Genomic DNA, 17,711 nt, shown 5'->3' with positions numbered 1-17,711 from the left:
ATGCTAATGGGCAAACTGAGTGCTTTACAGGTATCTTAGAGACTGTCCATTTGCCAAGGTGATCCTTGGTATGAAATGCTATTGTGGTATTGTCAGCATAGATCTTGATGAGATTATGGCGTACCTTTAGATCTCAGACAAGCAAGGCTGAACAGTTTACTGTCAATTCTGATAAATAAGTAGACACTCTCTGTAGGTGAATTGAAGATCTACTACAGCAGCAAAGAGATGAACATGCCAAAGACAATTGATGTTAGATCACAACCCTATTTGACCAAACTGTGGATCTTAAGTGGCTGAAAATATTGTTCCATCACATTGTACGTTACCCAGCGAGTTGTAATGAAAAGCCACCAAATTGAGTAGCTATAGGGGGCAACCAATTTTCTCCAGTCACTTAAATAGAGTATCTTTGCTCACATGGTCAAATGCCTTGGTGATACTGACCAAAGCATTTCATAGAGGTTTCCTGTGCTCATACATTCCTCTTGCAGTGGCCAGACTAATAAGATCATGTCATTGGAGATTTTCCCATGTGATTAATACAATTATGAGAGCACATTAATTAGTACAGCTTTGCAAAACCAATTTATTGATAACTTGTGACGTTTAAACACAAAGATTCTAGCCAACTATTAGATTTTCATGTTCACACTCAGCTCTAAGGGACATGTTAGTATCAGTTTTTCAGATCAAAAATCTTTTTTTTTCACTCCCATGGAGAATGGAGGCATTTACTACGAACCAGTTAGATCAGTTGGAGGACAAAGCAAAAAAGCTGTCAGAACAAATCAATTTTTTGTTACTTTCCAGGCATATTGGCTGCACATGTTTAAGAGGAACCAAATTTGTGGAAGTCACACTGTTAAATTACTACTTTTAGACTCTTAAGCCTATCGCAAGAATGGTTGCTGAGAGGATTGGCCCTCAACAAAAGGTTAAATCAGGGAACAGAGGAGAGGTAAAGAACTATCAAGGGGAGAGGTTTGCACAGGGAGGGGGTAGATTTAATAAGTCTGGAATATAAAGCTAGTTTCAGTAACATGACCATGATCACTGAAAGTTTTAATAACTCATCTGTTTCATTAACAGCTTTTAGGAAAAAAGTGCAGCTGTCTTTATTCAATCTGGCTGACTGTTATTCCAGGCCCATAATAAAGTAGTTGACTCCTATTTGCCCTCGGAAACTGCCAAGCAAACCACTCTGCCAACATCCCACGAAAGAATAAATTAAACAAAAGACAAAGTGTGTACAAATATCCCGTAATACATCACAGACTACCAAAGGAAATATTTCTTACTTCATGTGGACACATCAGGTCACTCTCTGGCTCACCACATTTAATGCAAACCATCTATACATAATTTATAAATACTTAACAGTCTACGAAACAAACAAAACCTACGATTTGGCCAATTTAATTTTCTTCAGATTTTCTTCTGCCTTTTCATCAGCCATTCCAACATGGCAACCCAGCGCTAACAGGGTTCTGAGGAGAGATGTTTAAAGAAAATCAGTTTTTTTAACATACATCTAATAAGCTGGAGCAAGATCATGTCAGGTAAGCAGAATTAGATGGTACTTACTTCAGAGTTTCACCTGACATTTGTAAGTTGTAGTTTCTCTCAGCCTCGGGCAGTTTGTTAAACTCCACCAAACAAGGATGCAGTTTCTTGTTGTCATCTCGAATCTACAGGCAAAGAAACACAATAATGAGTGGTCGGATGGTTCATTCCATTGTGAGAATGGAAAAATCTGCTGTAGCAGTAAGTTTTGAAATAAAAAGGAACACATTCTGATGTGCTTCCAAATTTAAAACATGTAAACAATTAAGTGTTAATAAAGGCTTAATCATCTGGAGATAAAAAATCCCTTGCTTCACATTGGGTATAATATGATTTCATAATATTATTAAAATAATCATGAATAGAATCCAATCAAAATACATTAGTACAATTTGGGTAGTGATGATGCTTTTTTTGGGCTGTTATTATACTGTTTTATGATGCAGCAGGGTGCTACAATTCCTTTCTGCCTGAATTCCAGAGGCAGGATTCGGTAAACATCTTTAAAGAGTCGGATAAGAAGTTGTTGAAAACTGCTTTTCAATTACAGCATCATACCTGATCAAAATTTTAAGGATTTTTCTTCATCTCCCTTATTTATCCTGATGGCTTAATTGATTACAACAAGTAACAGAAATTCGGTCGCGTAAGAAACTTTTAAATCAGGCCATGTCACCTCAGTCTGGGCTCAAGGCTCATCTTTTTCCAGAAAATTATTGGCCAACAAGTCAGTCAATAATTTTCAGTTTCCCCTGAGAAGACACTGTTCTAGCAATTTACTTCCAGGAATACTTACTTGGACATTAACACTTTTAGTACATAATTAGTTCTTACAGTTGAGACATTATAATTAACAAGACTTTTCTTACTATTCCATATGTCCAACCCAACTCAATCTTTGTCAAAGACCAAAGTTCATGGATATTTTCAGCTAATTTCTCTCGTATCCTCTCCAGGTGAGGCGGTAGGACAATCTAGATAAAAAGGAGAAAAGGAACGCTTACTGAAATTAAGCCTTATTTTGATGACAGTTGAAACCACATTTCCTCAATAAAACTACAAGAAGTTGACATGGAATTTAATTATTTCATAGAAAATATAAGCATAGTGATGTCAAATCATTAATTGGGGAAATATTATTTAGTTTTGCTAACTTCTCAGAATCACTAGCTTTAAATCAATAATGAGGAGCTACAGATATATGGTTAATCAACTTCTCTGAACTCAAGCAGATATAACAACATACAAAATAAGGAAGCATTTGAATAGCAACTGCAGACCATTCTATCCCTAGCTTCCAGGGCTTTTTGTTTACCAATGGCAAAGACATCCATACCACACAGATGCCAGGAATGATTATATCCAACAAAAAAAAAGTCTAGCTATCAATCCTTGACATTCAACAGCATCACAGTCATAATCTACATCCCAAGGATGAAAATGAAGTTCTCTCCAGAGTGCCTCCCTACCCCCCAACCCTCAACAACCAAAGTCCGGTATTTAACAATGTGGAGTTCCCTTCTTTCATAAAAACGAAGGGCTAGGGTGGTAATTCCATTCACTGGAAAACCTGGCCCAGAGTGTGAAGGAAAATAGATATAACCCTTTTTTTTTACAAAGCTATGTTACAATTCTAGTGGATCCGGCGAACAGAACCACAAACAATTAAATGCTAGAACTGCATCACAAGGTTTACATTTTTCAAAGCAAATACAATTTATTGTATATCAAAAGAATTTAATAATATAAGCACTATTGGCTAAACATCATAGCTTATAAACTTAATTCTAATTTTAGCTCTTCCCCTACACCCAAAAAGTATCCATAACTTACTCTGAGGTTAATTTGTTTTTCCTGCGACCAGCTCAAGAAGTATATTACAACTGTCTGGAATTCGCTCTGATTTCTCTTCGATGTTCCAGCTATTTGCCCAGTTACAAAATCACATGGGATTCCTTCCACTTAGCTTTTGGCTTAACAGTGCTCCAATTTCTTTACCAACCTTATGACTCAATTCCACAGCACCAAAATGGGCTTCCCTGTGACTCCTGCAACAAACATCACAAAATACTGTGGTTTCCCACAGTTATGTTTCCAAACTGCAACCAAGTTAATTAAGCTGAGAATTCCAACTACAAGATGAACTGCCTTTTATTGAGAGGATTACTGTAGATTTCTTCTCATAGCTTCCAGCTAAACCAACTTTCCAGTCATTCTTCCACATTTTAAAACTTTTTGTCTCATACTAAACACGAGTCTCACTTTCAAATCCATCATAGACCACAGATCTAACATTTATTCCGTTTCAGATGTAGATCTGGTTTCTATCTCATGACTTCCAAGGTGCTCCAAGGCATATAAGACACAAAGCTGACACAGTCTCTTAGCTGCTTTTCCCAAACCAGCCTTGCCTGCTGGATCTGCTGTAACTGAATTCACAATAACTCAAAACCAACAATCTCACTAAGCTTCACCAATCCCCATGGAAATATGACACACAATCTGTTGACAGATAGAAATAAAAATTAACAATCTTTCAATTTCAAAGCTTTCCTTCACTGTGGTTTAGCTAATAGTGCTTTCATTATTAAATTTTTTTGAAATACAATAAGTTTTATTTGCTTTGAAAAATGTAAATCTTGTGATGCAATATAACTTGTATCTTCTATTGGCATAATTGCAGACATCATGTCTCCAGTTCTTACTGCTTTCAACAATATTCAAATTTTAAATAATACGATACAATTTATAAAATATCACTACAGTATTTCAAGGGAACTACATATTATTGTCAAAGTGTTACTATTTTGAAGTTAAAGTAAGCAGCTTCAAGAATTAAGTTTTTCAAACCAGTGCAAGCAAATTCTAAAGTTGGAGAAATGATGACAGCGATAGCATTTGAAAAACTGAAAGATAGATGCTTCATCCAATTACCTGGGCTGTATCCACAGGAGACGGGGCAAATGCAGTATGTGATAGTGATTGTGTGGGTCCCAGAAGATTTCGAATACCATTGAAGTCATGCTTGTACTCCTTAATGGGTTCAATTCGGATTCTTTCCTTTGGCAACAATGCTTCATAGCAAGGACAGTAACCAGGAGGAGGCAAGAACTTGAAATCTCCATGTCTACCACCCAACAAGAATCGGACCCTGCAAGCCAGCAAGAAGTGATGTACAGGACTTATAAAATCTATATGCAACAGCTCAAAGTTTGTGAGAAGATTTGTAGCTCAGGTGCTCGTTGTTGTGGTTCTGTTCGCCGAGCTAGGAATTTGTGTTGCAGACGTTTCGTCCAGTCTAGGTGACATCCTCAGTGCTTGGGAGCCTATTGTGAAGCGCTTCTGTGATGTTTCCTCTGGCATTTGTAATGGTTTGAATCTGCCGCTTCCGGTTGTCAGTTCCAGCTGTCCGTTGCAGTGGTCGGTATATTGGGTCCAGATCGATGTGCTTATTGATTGAATCTGTGGATGAGTGCCTTGCCTCTAGGAATTCCCTGGCTGTTATCTGTTTGGCTTGTCCTATAATAGTAGTGTTGTCCCAGTCGAACTCATATTGCTTGTTATCTGCGTGTGTGGCTACTAAGGATAGCTGGTCGTGTCGTTTCGTGGCTAGTTGGTGTTCATGGATGCGGATCGTTAGCTGTCTTCCTGTTTGTCCTATGTAGTGTTTTGTGCAGTCCTTGCATGGGATTTTGTACACTACATTGGTTTTGCTCATGCTGGGTATCGGGTCCTTCGTCCTGGTGAGTTGTTGTCTGAGTGTGGCTGTTGGTTTGTGTGCTGTTATGAGTCCTAGTGGTCGCAGTAGTCTGGCTGTCAGTTCGGAAATGCTCTTGATGTATGGTAGTGTGGCTAGTCCTTTGGGTTGCGGCATGTCCTCGTTCCGTTGTCTTTCCCTTAGGCATCTGTTGATGAAATTGCGCGGGCATCTGTTTTTGGCAAATACATTGTAAAGGTGTTCTTCTTCCTCTTTTTGCAGTTCTGGTGTACTGCAGTGTGTTGTGGCCCTTTTGAACAGTGTCTTGATGCAACTTCTTTTGTGTGTGTTGGGGTGGTTGCTTTCATAGTTCAGGACTTGGTCTGTGTGTGTGGCTTTCCTGTGTACCTTAGTGGTGAATTCTCCATTCGGTGTTCTCTGTACCATCATGTCCAGGAATGGGAGTTGGTTGTCCTTTTCTTCCTCTCTAGTGAATCGGATTCCTGCGAGTGTGGCGTTGATGATCTGGTGTGTGTTCTCTATTTCTGTGTTTTTAATGATCACAAAGGTGTCATTTACATATCTGACTCAGAGTTTGGGTTGAATTTGCGGTAAGACTGTTTGCTCTAACGTTTGCATTACCGCTTCTGCTATGAGTCCAGAGATGGGTGAGCCCATGGGTGTGCTGTTGATTTGTTCATATATTTGGTTGTTGAATGTGAAGTGTGTTGTGAGGCACAGGTCCAGAGGTTGACCTGGACCCAATATACCGACCACTGCAACGGACAGCTGGAACTGACAACCGGAAGCGGCAGAGACAAACCACTATAAATGCCGGAGGAAACATCACAGAAGCGCTTCACAGGAGGCTTTGCTTTTCACATCAGAGAGTGGTGAGAGCTGGGCGGAAGTGAAGGCAGAGCGCAAAGCCGGTCGGGAAGGTAAGTGATTGTTATTTGAGTGAGTGTGTTCCAGACCCCAAGTCCTACAAAGTAGGGCCTCCCTCCCACCCTCCTCCTCTAACCTAAATTAAAAGTCCACAGACTTGCCCCAAAAAGAGGATCCAAGGAAGTTCCTGTGGATTGAAAAGTGAGGCTTTAGCTCAGGAGTCTTTGACAAGGAGGTTGAGTGAAGTGATTACGCCACAGTTGAAGAGGGTGAAGACATGACTGCCAAGCTGGTTCAGTGTGCTACGTGCTTGATGTGGGAGGTCAACGACTCTGGTGTGTCTGGCTCGTATACGTGTGGAAAGTGTGTGCACGTTCAGTTACTGACAGAGCATATTGCAGCACTGATGAAAGAACTCGAGGACCTTAGGCTCATCCGAGAGAACGAGATCTTTCTGGACAAGACCTTCAGTGAGGTTATTACACCGACCATACCAGAAGAGAGCAGACGATGAGTAAGGCAGAGAGGAGACAGGTGCAAGAGACCCCAGGGGAAGTACCTGTCAGGAACAAGTTGAATCTTTTGGATACAGTAGAGACAGATGACACTGCCAGTCCATGAGGCGGCCAGGTCTGTCAATCAGAAGTTGGCATGGAGACAGAGCGGAAGAGTCGGACATCGCACAGAGCTGTGGTAATAGGGGACTCCATAGTGAGAGGAACTGACCTGGGTTTTTGTGGCAGCAGATGGGACTTAAGGATGGTGTGTTGCCTTCCTGGTGCCAGGGTTAAAGACATCACAGACAGAGTGCAGGAAATCCTCAAGGACTAAGGTGAAGAGCCAGAGGTGGTGGTACATGTCGGCACAAATGATGTCGGGAAGAAGAGGAGGAACATACTACAGTGGGACTTCGGAGAACTAGGAAGAAGGCTGAAAAGCAGGACGTCCAAGGTGGTTATCTCCGGTTTGCTTCCAGTTCCTCGGGCTGGTAAGACCAGAAACAGGGAGATAATGGACTTGAACGTGTGGCTGGGGAACTGGTGCAGGAAGCAAGGATTTAAATTCTTGGATCACTGGGATATGTTTTGTGGTAAGCACAAATTCTACAAGAGAGACTGTTTGCACCTTAATGGGTTAGGGACCAGCATTCTGGCAGGCAGGTTTGCTACTGCAACACAGCTACGTTTAAACTAAGTAGGGGGGGGGACAAACTGGATGTTTAAGAAGGAAATTGAAGAGAAAGTTAGAACAAGGGAAGTCAAGAAAGACAACTGTATCAATGAGGCAGAAAACTCAGAATGGGATCATGCTGTAAGGTTGAGTGAAATAGGAGTTGATGGGAAGGGTGAGGGCAGTAACAAATTAAAAGTACTATACATGAACGCACGAAGCATTATAAATAAGATGGATGAGCTTGAGGCTCTTTTGGAAATTGGCAGATACGATATTGTGGGGATAACTGAGACGTGGCTTCAAGTGGACAGGGCCTGGGAAATGAATATTCAAGGCTACACGTGCTATCGTAAGGACAGACTGACGGGCAGAGGGGGTGGGGTGGCCATGTTGGTAAGGGATGATATTCAGTCCCTTGCGCGGGGGGACCTAGAATCAGGAGATGTAGAGTCAATGTGGATAGAGCTGAGAAATACTAAGGGTAAAAAGACACTCTTGGGAGTTATCTACAGGCCCCCAAACAGTAGTCTGGATGTCGGATGTAAGTTAAATCAGGAGCTGAAATTGGCCTGTTGCAAAGATGCTACTACAGTTGTTATGGGGGATTTCAACATGCAGGTAGACTGGGAGAATCAGGATGGTATTGGACCTCAAGAAAGAGACTTTGTCGAGTGCCTCAGAGATAGATTCTTACAACAGCTGGTGCTGGAGCCGACCAGGGAGAAGGCAATTCTGGATCTGGTATTGTGCAACGAACCAGAATTGGTCAGGGACCTCGAAGTGAAGGAGCCATTGGGAAGTAGTGACCATAATACAATAAGCTTCAATCTGCAATTTGAGAGGGAGAGGATACAATCGGAAGTGACAATATTTCTGTTGAATAAAGGGGACTATGGAGCTATGAGGGAGGAGCTGGCCAAAGTTCAATGGTGCAATACCTTAGCAGGGATGACAGCGGAGGAACAATGGCGGATATTTCTGTGTATAATGCAGAAGATGCAGGATCAGTTCATTCCAAAAAGGAAGAAAGATCCTAGGAGGAGGCATGGGTGGCCGTGGCTGACGAGGGAAGTTAAGAAGCATATAAAGTTAAAAGAGAAAAAGTATAACATAGCAAAGATAAGTGGGAAAGCGGAGAACTGGGAAGCTTTTAAAGAACAACAGAGAATTACTAAGAAGGTAATACTCAGAGAAAAGAATGAGGTACGAAGGTAAACTGGCCAATGATATAAAGGAGAATAGTAAAAGTTTTTTTAGGTATGTGAAAGGCAAAAAATGGTTAAGACTAAAATTGGGCCCTTGAAGACAGAAACAGGGGAATATATTACGGGGAACAAAGAAATGGCAGAAGAATTGAATTGGTACTTCAGATCTGTGTTCACTGGGGAAGACACAAGCAATCTCCCTGAGGTAACAGTGGCTGAAGGACCTGAACTGAAGGGAATTTATATTTGCCAGGAATTGGTGTTGGAGAGATTGTTAGGTCTGAAGGTTGATAAGTCCCCGGGACCTGATGGTGTACATCCCAGGGTACTGAAGGAGGTGGCTCGAGAAATCGTGGATGCGTTGGTGATTATTTTCCAGAGTTCGATAGATTCGGGATCAATTCCTGCGGATTGGAAGGTGGCTAATATTATACCACTTGTTAAGAAAGGTGGGAGAGAGAAAGCAGGAAATTATAGACCAGTTAGTCTGACCTCAGTGGTGGGAAAGATGCTGGAGTCTATTATAAAGGATGAAATTACGACACATCTGGACAGTAGTAACAGGATAGGTTAGAGTCAGCATGGATTTATGAAGGGGAAATCATGCTTGACTAATCTTCTTGAATTTTTTGAGGCTATAACTCTGAAGATGGAGAGGGAGATCCAGTAGATGTAGTGTACCTGGACTTTCAGAAAGCTTTTGATAAAGCCCCACATAGGAGGTTAGTGAGCAAAATTAGGGTGCATGGTATTGGGGGCAAAGTATTAATTTGGATTGAAAGTTGGTTGGCTGATAGGAAACAAAGAGTAGTGATAAACGGCTCCATTTCGGAAAGGCAGGCAGTGACCAGTGGGGTACTGCAGGGATCAGTACTGGGACTGCAGCTTTTTACAATATATGTTAATGATATGAAGATGGTATTAGTAATAACATTAGCAAATTTGCTGATGATACTAAGCTGGGTGACAGGGTGAAATGTGATGAGGATGTTAGGAGATTACAGGGTGACCTGGACAAGTTAGGTGAGTGGGCAGATGCATGGCAGATGCAGTTTAATGTGGATAAATGTATGGTTATCCACTTTGGTGGCAAGAACAGGAAGGCAGATTACTACCTAAATGGAATCAATTTAGGTAAAGGGGCAGTACAGAGAGATCTGGGTGTTCTTGTACACCAGTCAATGAAGGTAAGCATGCAGGTACAGCAGGTAGTGAAGAAGGCTAATAGCATGCTGGCCTTCATAACAAGAGGGATTGAGTATAGAAGCAAAGAGGTTCTTCTGCAGCTGTACAGGGCCCCGGTGAGACCACACCTGGAGTACTGTGTGCAGTTCTGGTCTCCAAATTTGAGGAAAGACATTCTGGCTATTGAGGGAGTGCAGCGTAGGTTCATGAGGTCAATTCCGGGAATGGCGGGATTACCTTACATTGAAAGACTGGAGCGACTGGGCTTGTATACCCTTGAGTTTAGAAGACTGAGAGGGGATATGATTGAAACATGTAAGATTATTAAAGGATTGGACACTCTGGAGGCAGGAAACATGTTTCCGCTGATGGGTGAGTGCCGAACCAAAGGACACAGCTTAAAAATACGGGGTAGACCATTTAGGACAGAGATGAGGAGAAACCTCTTCACCTAGAGAGTGGTGGCTGTGTGGAATGCTCTGCCCCAGAGGACAGTGGAGGCCCAGTCTCTGGATTCATTTAAGAAAGAGTTGGATAGAGCTCTCAAGGATTGTGGAATCAAGGGTTATGGAGATAAGGCAGGAACAGGATACTGATTAAGGATGATCGGCCATGATCATATTGAATGGTGGTGCAGGTTTGAAAGGCAGAATGGCCTACTCCTGCACCTATTTCTATTGTTCTATTGCTCCCAAGCACTGAGGATGTCACCTAGACAGGGGACGAAACGTCTGAAACACAAATGCCTAGCTCGGTGAACAGAACCACAACACATGTAACAGCTTTTAAAAAAAACTTACAGAGCAAATTAGAATAATCAACAGCAGCAAACCTAGTCTTGTTCCAAGCCTCTCACCCACACGTCACTACTCCAACATTCTACAATCTACTCAATCATATTAGGAACATCACCCAAACAAATTGCACAACAGTCAAGACACTTTACTCGCTCTTGTAAGATAAGTGGCATAAAATTGGAGCAAGTGAATGCTAATGAATAGCAGTAGGCCTATCCTGATTCAAACAGAGATGGCAGTGCTGCCATTATTGCAGTAACCATTGCTGAGATCGTGACTGGAGGTAGGACAAAGGTGACAATATCCGCTTTTGTAACCCTCCCCCTTTCCGGTCCACAAACTTAAGCTTTCTTTTACTCCCTTCAGATATTGTAGTGAAGACAGGCCATGAAGAGGATGATGATGAAGGTATAGTACTATCAGTCTCAGATACTGGCATTACATATACCTTACAACACAGGTTAGAAATGGACTACCACGCAATAAGATACGTGGCATGAGTGTGCTGATGGGGCAAGCAAAGTACAGGTGCCAGCTTATTGAGGTTGAGAATACATACAGAAGTTGCTCCAAAGGACTCCAATGAGGACTTTGCCAGGGGAGAGAAGGAATCAGACTACAGGAGAACCTTGATGGTTTGACACAACCAAATGACTGCACACTGGAAAAAATCTGTCAGACAGCGTGCATTAAAAGTCAAAGAATACGGAAGAGGCCGCTAGTTGATTTTTAGCTAAGAATGCATATGTTCAAACTTGGCAATGGTGACCAACTCCATTGGCCCACTCATTGACCCAACACAGGAGTAGAATCTGATAGCTAATACCACAATTTCCATTGCAGCACAAACAGAAGTCACCCATTGCCCGAGTACTACAATAAAAACTCAGATTGGCATGATTTAATTCATCTTTAGTGCCAAATCCATTTTTAGGGTCAGGTCTCATTAATATCTTGCCAGAAGGTGGGAAGTAAATAATGAGGAATCATTGTCAGCCCTCTGGCTCAGATGGAAACAGAAGATGAGCTTTCAGAGTAGCGACCTGGAGTAGCAGCAGCCTCAGCTAGTTTTGTGGAGTTTGCAGAATCAGTCCTGCTCTTTTGAGCTTACAAAAATAAAGTTGCCTATGTCCTTCTCTCACAGGAATGTCAGCTGATACTGGATAGAAAATGCATGCCTCCAGCTGGCATTCTGACCAGGTGACATAAGTATGGCACAACAAATGTGTGAAAGCTTCCTAAATCCAATTCTGATTTTCCATCCATAATACTTAGTGGGTGTTTAAATACAATGAACATACAAGTGATTTTTGAAATATTTCAAAAATGTATTGTATTTATGTAGCACCGTTCACAACCTCAGAATCTCTCAAAACACTTTACAGCCATTGAGGCTGTATTAAAATGTTATCATTGCAATCTAAGGTACATGAGTGCCACTTTGCACAAGATGCTACAATGTGATAACCATGTAGTAACATAGGTTGAGGGATAAATATTGAACTCCACTTTTTTTTTGACATAACATCGTGGGATTCATTATATCCATCTGGGGTGGGTGGGTGGGGGGAGTGGTGGTATGGTAGTCTCAATTTCAATGCCCATCGAAAAGACTGCACCTTAAGTGCACTGAAGCATCAGCTCACATTTTGTGCTCCCACCTCTAAAGTGGGGCTTCAATCCCTAATCTTTGGTTCAACAGCTATTGCAAATGGCATTAGAAAAGTTTTTTTTGGAGGAGGGCAAGAATCATTTTATTCATGATTATTGGACTGAATTTTAAGATTCTGTCCTGCAGCTCCATTTATTTGATCAAGGGTACTGCAGTTAAAAGAGAGGTAGTGTACACTTTCCTAAACTTCATGGGGTACAGTTTGTAACATAAAAACAAGTACATTAACTTGATAGGCAAATTGTAAATATATATAGCCCAATTAAAAATGGGCAGGATTCAAACGATGACATGGATCTGGACTGAAACACAATATGACAGCATTTGAAAAAAAAACCTCCAATTTATTCCAGCAAGCAGTGCTTTTTAAAATTAGAATCTGTGATTAAAATCAGAATATTTAAACAATTAGATAACATGAATTTCAAAGCAATGGTATCTTATAAATATCTTCCAAACAGGAAGCTGAAGGTTTTGTACTCAAATGCATTTAAGTCTTTCGAAAGTTACAGCAGGAAAAATACATTGAAATGGCAGGAAAAAGAATATTTCTACCTAGTCTTAAAACATAAAGTGGATAAAATAGTACAAAAACACAACAGATGAGCCATGTAAAAGCACTCACCTAACTCCTGCAGAAAAGCTAACCACAGGAAAGAAGAGGCCATCAACGTTAAAATTTTCAAACATGCCTTGCACGGGATGGCCATTAATCCGAAAAGAGATACTGGGGACACTCAAATCAAGACAGCAGCTAACTACATCATCAGCAGCAAGACTGTGTGCATCGGGTGAAGCAACTGTCTTGGCAATATGTCCTGTATACACAAATAAAAGAAAATAGAATTTGTTGTTTTCAAAACACTCCAACACATCTTTTGCAGGTAATTCACAGACTAAAGGTGAATATTTTCCAACTGTACTATAAAAATACTAAGCAGCATAGATAAAAATTGACTGAATGATAAATAATAGTGAATAGTGGAGAACAGACTGGAGGCAGGTAGATTTGTGTTCCCCAGGCGTCAGTGTTAGAACCACTGATTGTCTTGATTGATACTAATGATGTAGACTTGGATATACAAGCCACAACTTCCAAAGTTGAGGATAGAATCCATGCAGTGTGGAAGCAGGCCATTCGGCCCATCAAGTCCACACTAACCCTCTGAAGAGCATCCCACCCAGAACCACACTCTACCCTCTCCCTGTAACCATAAGACCATAAGACATAGGAGTGGAAGTAAGGCCATTCGGCCCATCGAGTCCACCCTGCCATTTAATCATGGCTGATGGGCATTTCAACTCCACTTACCTGCATTCTCCCCGTAGCCCTTAATTCCTTGTGACATCAAGAATTTATCAATCTCGGCCTTGAAGCCATTTAGCGTCCCAGCCTCCACTGCACTCTGCGGCAATGAATTCCACAGGCCCACCACTCTCTGGCTGAAGAAATGTCTCCGCATTTCTGTTCTGAATTTACCCCCTCTAATTCTAAGGCTGTGTCCACGGGTCCTAGTCTCCTTGCCTAACGGAAACAATTTCTTAGCGTCCACTCTTTCTAAGCCATGTATTATCTTGTAAATTTCTATTAGATCTCCCCATAACCTTCTAAACTCCAATGAATACAATCCCAGGATCCTCAGCCGTTCCTCATTTGTTAGACCTGCTATTCCAGGGATCATCCGTGTGAATCTCCACTGGACACGCTCCAGTGCCAGTATGTTCCTCCTGAGGTGTGGGGCCCAAAACTGGACACAGTACTCCAAATGGGGCCTAACCAGAGCTTTATACAGGCTCAGTAGCACATCGCTGCTTTTATATTCCAACCCTCGAGATAAATGACAACATTGCATTCGCTTTCTTAATCATGGATTCAACTGCATGTTTACCTTTAGAGAATCCTCGACTAGCACTCCCAGATCCCTTTGTACTTTGGCTTTATGAATTTTCTCACCGTTTAGAAAGTAGTCCATGCTTGTATTCTTTTTTCCAAAGTGCGAGACCTCACATTTGCTCACGTTGAATTTCATCAGCTCTCCCAAACTGTCTAGATCCTTCTACAGCCTCCCCACTTCCTCAGTACTACCTGCCTGTCCACCTAACTTCATATCATCGGCAAACTTCGTTAGAATGCCCCCAGTCCCTTCATCCAGATCATTAATATATAACCCCGCATTTCCCATGGCTAACCCATCTAGCCTGCACATTATAGCAAATTTAGCATGGCCAATCCACCTAATCTGCATGTCTTTGACTGAGAGAGGAAACCAGAACACCTGGAGGAAATCCATGCAGATATGGGGAGAATGTGCAAACTCCACACAAACAATTGCCTGAGGCTGAAATCGAACCTGGGGTCCCTGGCACTGTGAGGAGCAACGTTAACCACAGTGCCTCCATGCAAGGATCAGGCATAGCAGGAGCAGAGAAGGGGGCGGTTGAGAAACTGATTGCAGAGGGAGAGATTGGGACGTTGGTTCTCTGCGTACCTCCTTCCTCAATGACTGTAAGCAGAAGGCAGGTGGGTGGTAAAGAAACAGCCATGGGGTGGATAGCAAGGGAACTGAACATACACAAATATTATCCAAAGTTTGTGAGAAAATTTATAGCTTGAATGCTCGTTGTTATGGTTCTGTTCGCCGAGCTGGGAATTTGTGTTGCAGGGGACGAAGCGTTTGCAACACAAATTCCCAGCTCGGCAAACAGAACCACAACAACATTATCCATTCTAAACATTAACAAACCATCATGGCACATTTTAAATGAGGGAGTAAGAGTGTCACACTTAGGAACAGCAGTTTTATCAATAATGAATAATAAAACCTTAAGAACAGAAGAATCACTGACCTGACCACAGATGAAGTCCATCAAAACCATAAGAATACAAATCATCTCCAACTCCATTACTTCCCCAGCCCTCACCTCCTCCTGGGTAAGGGCTGTAACCCTCTGTTAAAGCCCAGCCCACTCGCAGATGAACAGGCTGTGGCATTAAAAATGGATCAACATAATCCACCATCAGTTCAAAGTACCATTTCTTGTATTGTGTAGAACCTTCACATATACCCACAAAGATATTAGGCCTCATGCTGTAAATTTAAAATAAAAGATTGAAAAGATTTAACTATAGTTGATGACTGGAATGTAATTTGATAAATTTCAAATGCAAGATGAGCTAAAGCAAAAAAGAAAACTGCTTTACTTCTACAGAAAAATAAATATTTTCTATGTTTATGTCCCCTAGTGAGGAATTATCTTCTCTCTAAGGGCTGTAAACCTGATAGATTTACATTTTTCTCCAAAATGCAATCTCATTTCCAAAATAACAATGCATACCACTAACTTAATACATTCAGTGTCTTGAAACCAAGCAATAAAGATATTGTGGCTTCAAAAAATACACCAGGAATATTGATTTAAGCAGTTTAGCAATGTTGTGATTGTTATACCTTGTGACATAATTAATCATGTTTGTTTGGAGCAGCAGGTCACGACCTGGAAGTAAATTCTCCGTAATAAGATTTTGGTTGGATCGTACAGCCACGCCGTTGCAGACACAGAGAGAGCGCAGCACATCTAACACCTGTGAAAAGTACAAAATAAATCCCAATAATTTTACTTGAGACCCAAGACATTCTTTGAGGTAAATTGCAGAGTTAGAGGATAACAATAAATGCAACTTCTAAAGAAGCCCAAGATTTCAAGCATGAAGTACTCCTCATTTTAACACCTTCCTGCATTACCAGCCTTCATTAACGTGCCTACCTTGTGATTTCGTCCATGTTTGTCCAACAGGGAGATGATTGATTTGATGTGATTTTCGGTTATGATGTTCAGAACCTCAGGACTTTCAATCAAAACACAGTACAGCACTTCCAGGATACCTATAGCAGCACATGACATCAAATAGGCATTAACATAAATTTTCAATCAATATAGGATTTTACATAGCAATCTACAGAAATGCACATAGTTAATTCCCGATTGGTAAACATCTGAACTTCCCCTTTTTTGAGCCAGCTCTTCATTATATCTTGTTGCTCTGTAATGCTTCTGTATGACAAGTTGGACCTGGTGCTCATTATTAAGTACACTTGTATATTTACACAAATGCACATCAAGTCTAACTTCGATTTCTTAATTTTCCTTTCAATGGTCCCACCTATAATTCAGAAATATTTCTAATACCGTCTCCCCTATCTGCCATTCACTTTCTTCAGCTTTTGCCCAACCTGGTGGTGATGGTTCACCTTTCCACAAGGATATTAACCTGGGCTCGGCTTTGTTTAGATACATCCCATCGTTCATGATGTTATGTTTTAAGAAGGCTAAGAGATTAAATTAACATCAAGAGCTTTATTATATAATGTGTTTACTCTACAGCCAGCAAGATTACAATGAGCCAGTTCCCTCCAAAGTGGCTGAAGACATTAACGTAGGCAAAGGGGAGGACTGCAGATGCTGGAGATTAAAGTCGAGTGTAGTGCTGGAAGAGCACAGCAGGTCAGGCAGCATCCGAGGAGCAGGAAAATCAACGTTTCGGGCAAAAGCCCTTTATCAGGTGACAGTCCACATACTTAAGTACACATCATCCCTGCTTCACATCAGAAATTCCAACAATGAAAACATTCACATTATTTGCAATCATGAATACAGTCAGTAGGTAAGGCATTCTGAGGCAGGGACACTCTCCACAGGTGCTGCCAGACCTGCTAAGCTTTTCCAGCAATTTCTGTTTCTGGACACAAGCTTGTTGTGCCTATTAATGGAGCAGTTGGGGAAATGTTGGATGGATTTCCTACTGAGAGCCATTGTGTAGAGTGCCAGACAGACTTTGCTGTGGCCCCTCCATTTGGGCCTCCCACTTCCCTTGATGCAACTGGAAAATAAAGGGGCTCCTGTTTAAAGCAGAAATAAGCAGAATTTTTTTCTGTCAGTTTTGAATACGTTTCCCCACAGAATGGTGGAGGGAGGGTCACTGTGTATTTTTTTAAAAATGAGGTAGGTAGATTTTTGACTAATAAGGGAGTGAAAAAACACGGGAATGTAGAAGTAAGGCCATAATCAGATCAACCATAATCTTAGTGAATGGTTTACTCCTCCAAATTTTAGGGTGTAGGTTTGCTCGCTGAACTGTAGGTTTGATATCCAGACGTTTCATTACCTGGCTAGGTAACATCATCAGTGGCGACCTCCAAGTGAAGCGAAGCTGTTGTCTCCTGCTTTCTATTTATATGTTTGTCCTCCAAATTTGTTAACTCATACAGTCTGTCCACTATCCTTAATTAGCTACACATTTTCCTGCCTCTGGGATGATTATGACCAACATCCCATCATGGCCACTTTCAGAGTTCAGCTCATAATCCAACAGAAGAAATTGGCCGTGTGGTGTCAGAAACAAAACTTTAAAGTCTTGGGAAACTGGGACCAATTTTAAGGCAGGACAGGCCCTTTAGATACAACCTATCCATCTTGTAAACAGAGCAGAATTTAGATCAGTATCCTTGTGGAAAGGTTAACTATTATAT

General features: G+C 41.3%; 1 protein-coding gene across 15 annotated transcripts in view; it reads right to left on the bottom strand.

Moving 5' to 3' along the window:
* Positions 1 to 17,711, bottom strand: part of LOC122542710 (ryanodine receptor 1-like) — a 404,506-nt gene that overhangs the window by 261,562 nt on the left and 125,233 nt on the right. For all 15 annotated transcript variants that reach the window (XM_087983940.1, XM_087983944.1, XM_087983942.1 and 12 more), the window contains 8 exons: positions 15,949 to 16,067; positions 15,633 to 15,766; positions 15,031 to 15,272; positions 12,809 to 13,001; positions 4,501 to 4,717; positions 2,436 to 2,540; positions 1,588 to 1,691; positions 1,407 to 1,490 (listed from right to left, as the gene is read on the bottom strand). In XM_087983940.1, coding sequence (XP_087840066.1) covers positions 1,407 to 1,490; positions 1,588 to 1,691; positions 2,436 to 2,540; positions 4,501 to 4,717; positions 12,809 to 13,001; positions 15,031 to 15,272; positions 15,633 to 15,766; positions 15,949 to 16,067 — 1,198 coding nt within the window. The remainder of the gene's footprint in view (positions 1 to 1,406; positions 1,491 to 1,587; positions 1,692 to 2,435; positions 2,541 to 4,500; positions 4,718 to 12,808; positions 13,002 to 15,030; positions 15,273 to 15,632; positions 15,767 to 15,948; positions 16,068 to 17,711) is intronic.

The sequence above is a fragment of the Chiloscyllium plagiosum genome, unplaced genomic scaffold, assembly GCF_037043375.1.
Source record: "Chiloscyllium plagiosum isolate Xiang-an unplaced genomic scaffold, Cpla_swu_hap1 HiC_scaffold_47, whole genome shotgun sequence".
In the NCBI taxonomy this organism is placed as follows: domain Eukaryota; kingdom Metazoa; phylum Chordata; class Chondrichthyes; order Orectolobiformes; family Hemiscylliidae; genus Chiloscyllium; species Chiloscyllium plagiosum.
This window is presented reverse-complemented; position numbering and strand designations above follow the sequence as displayed.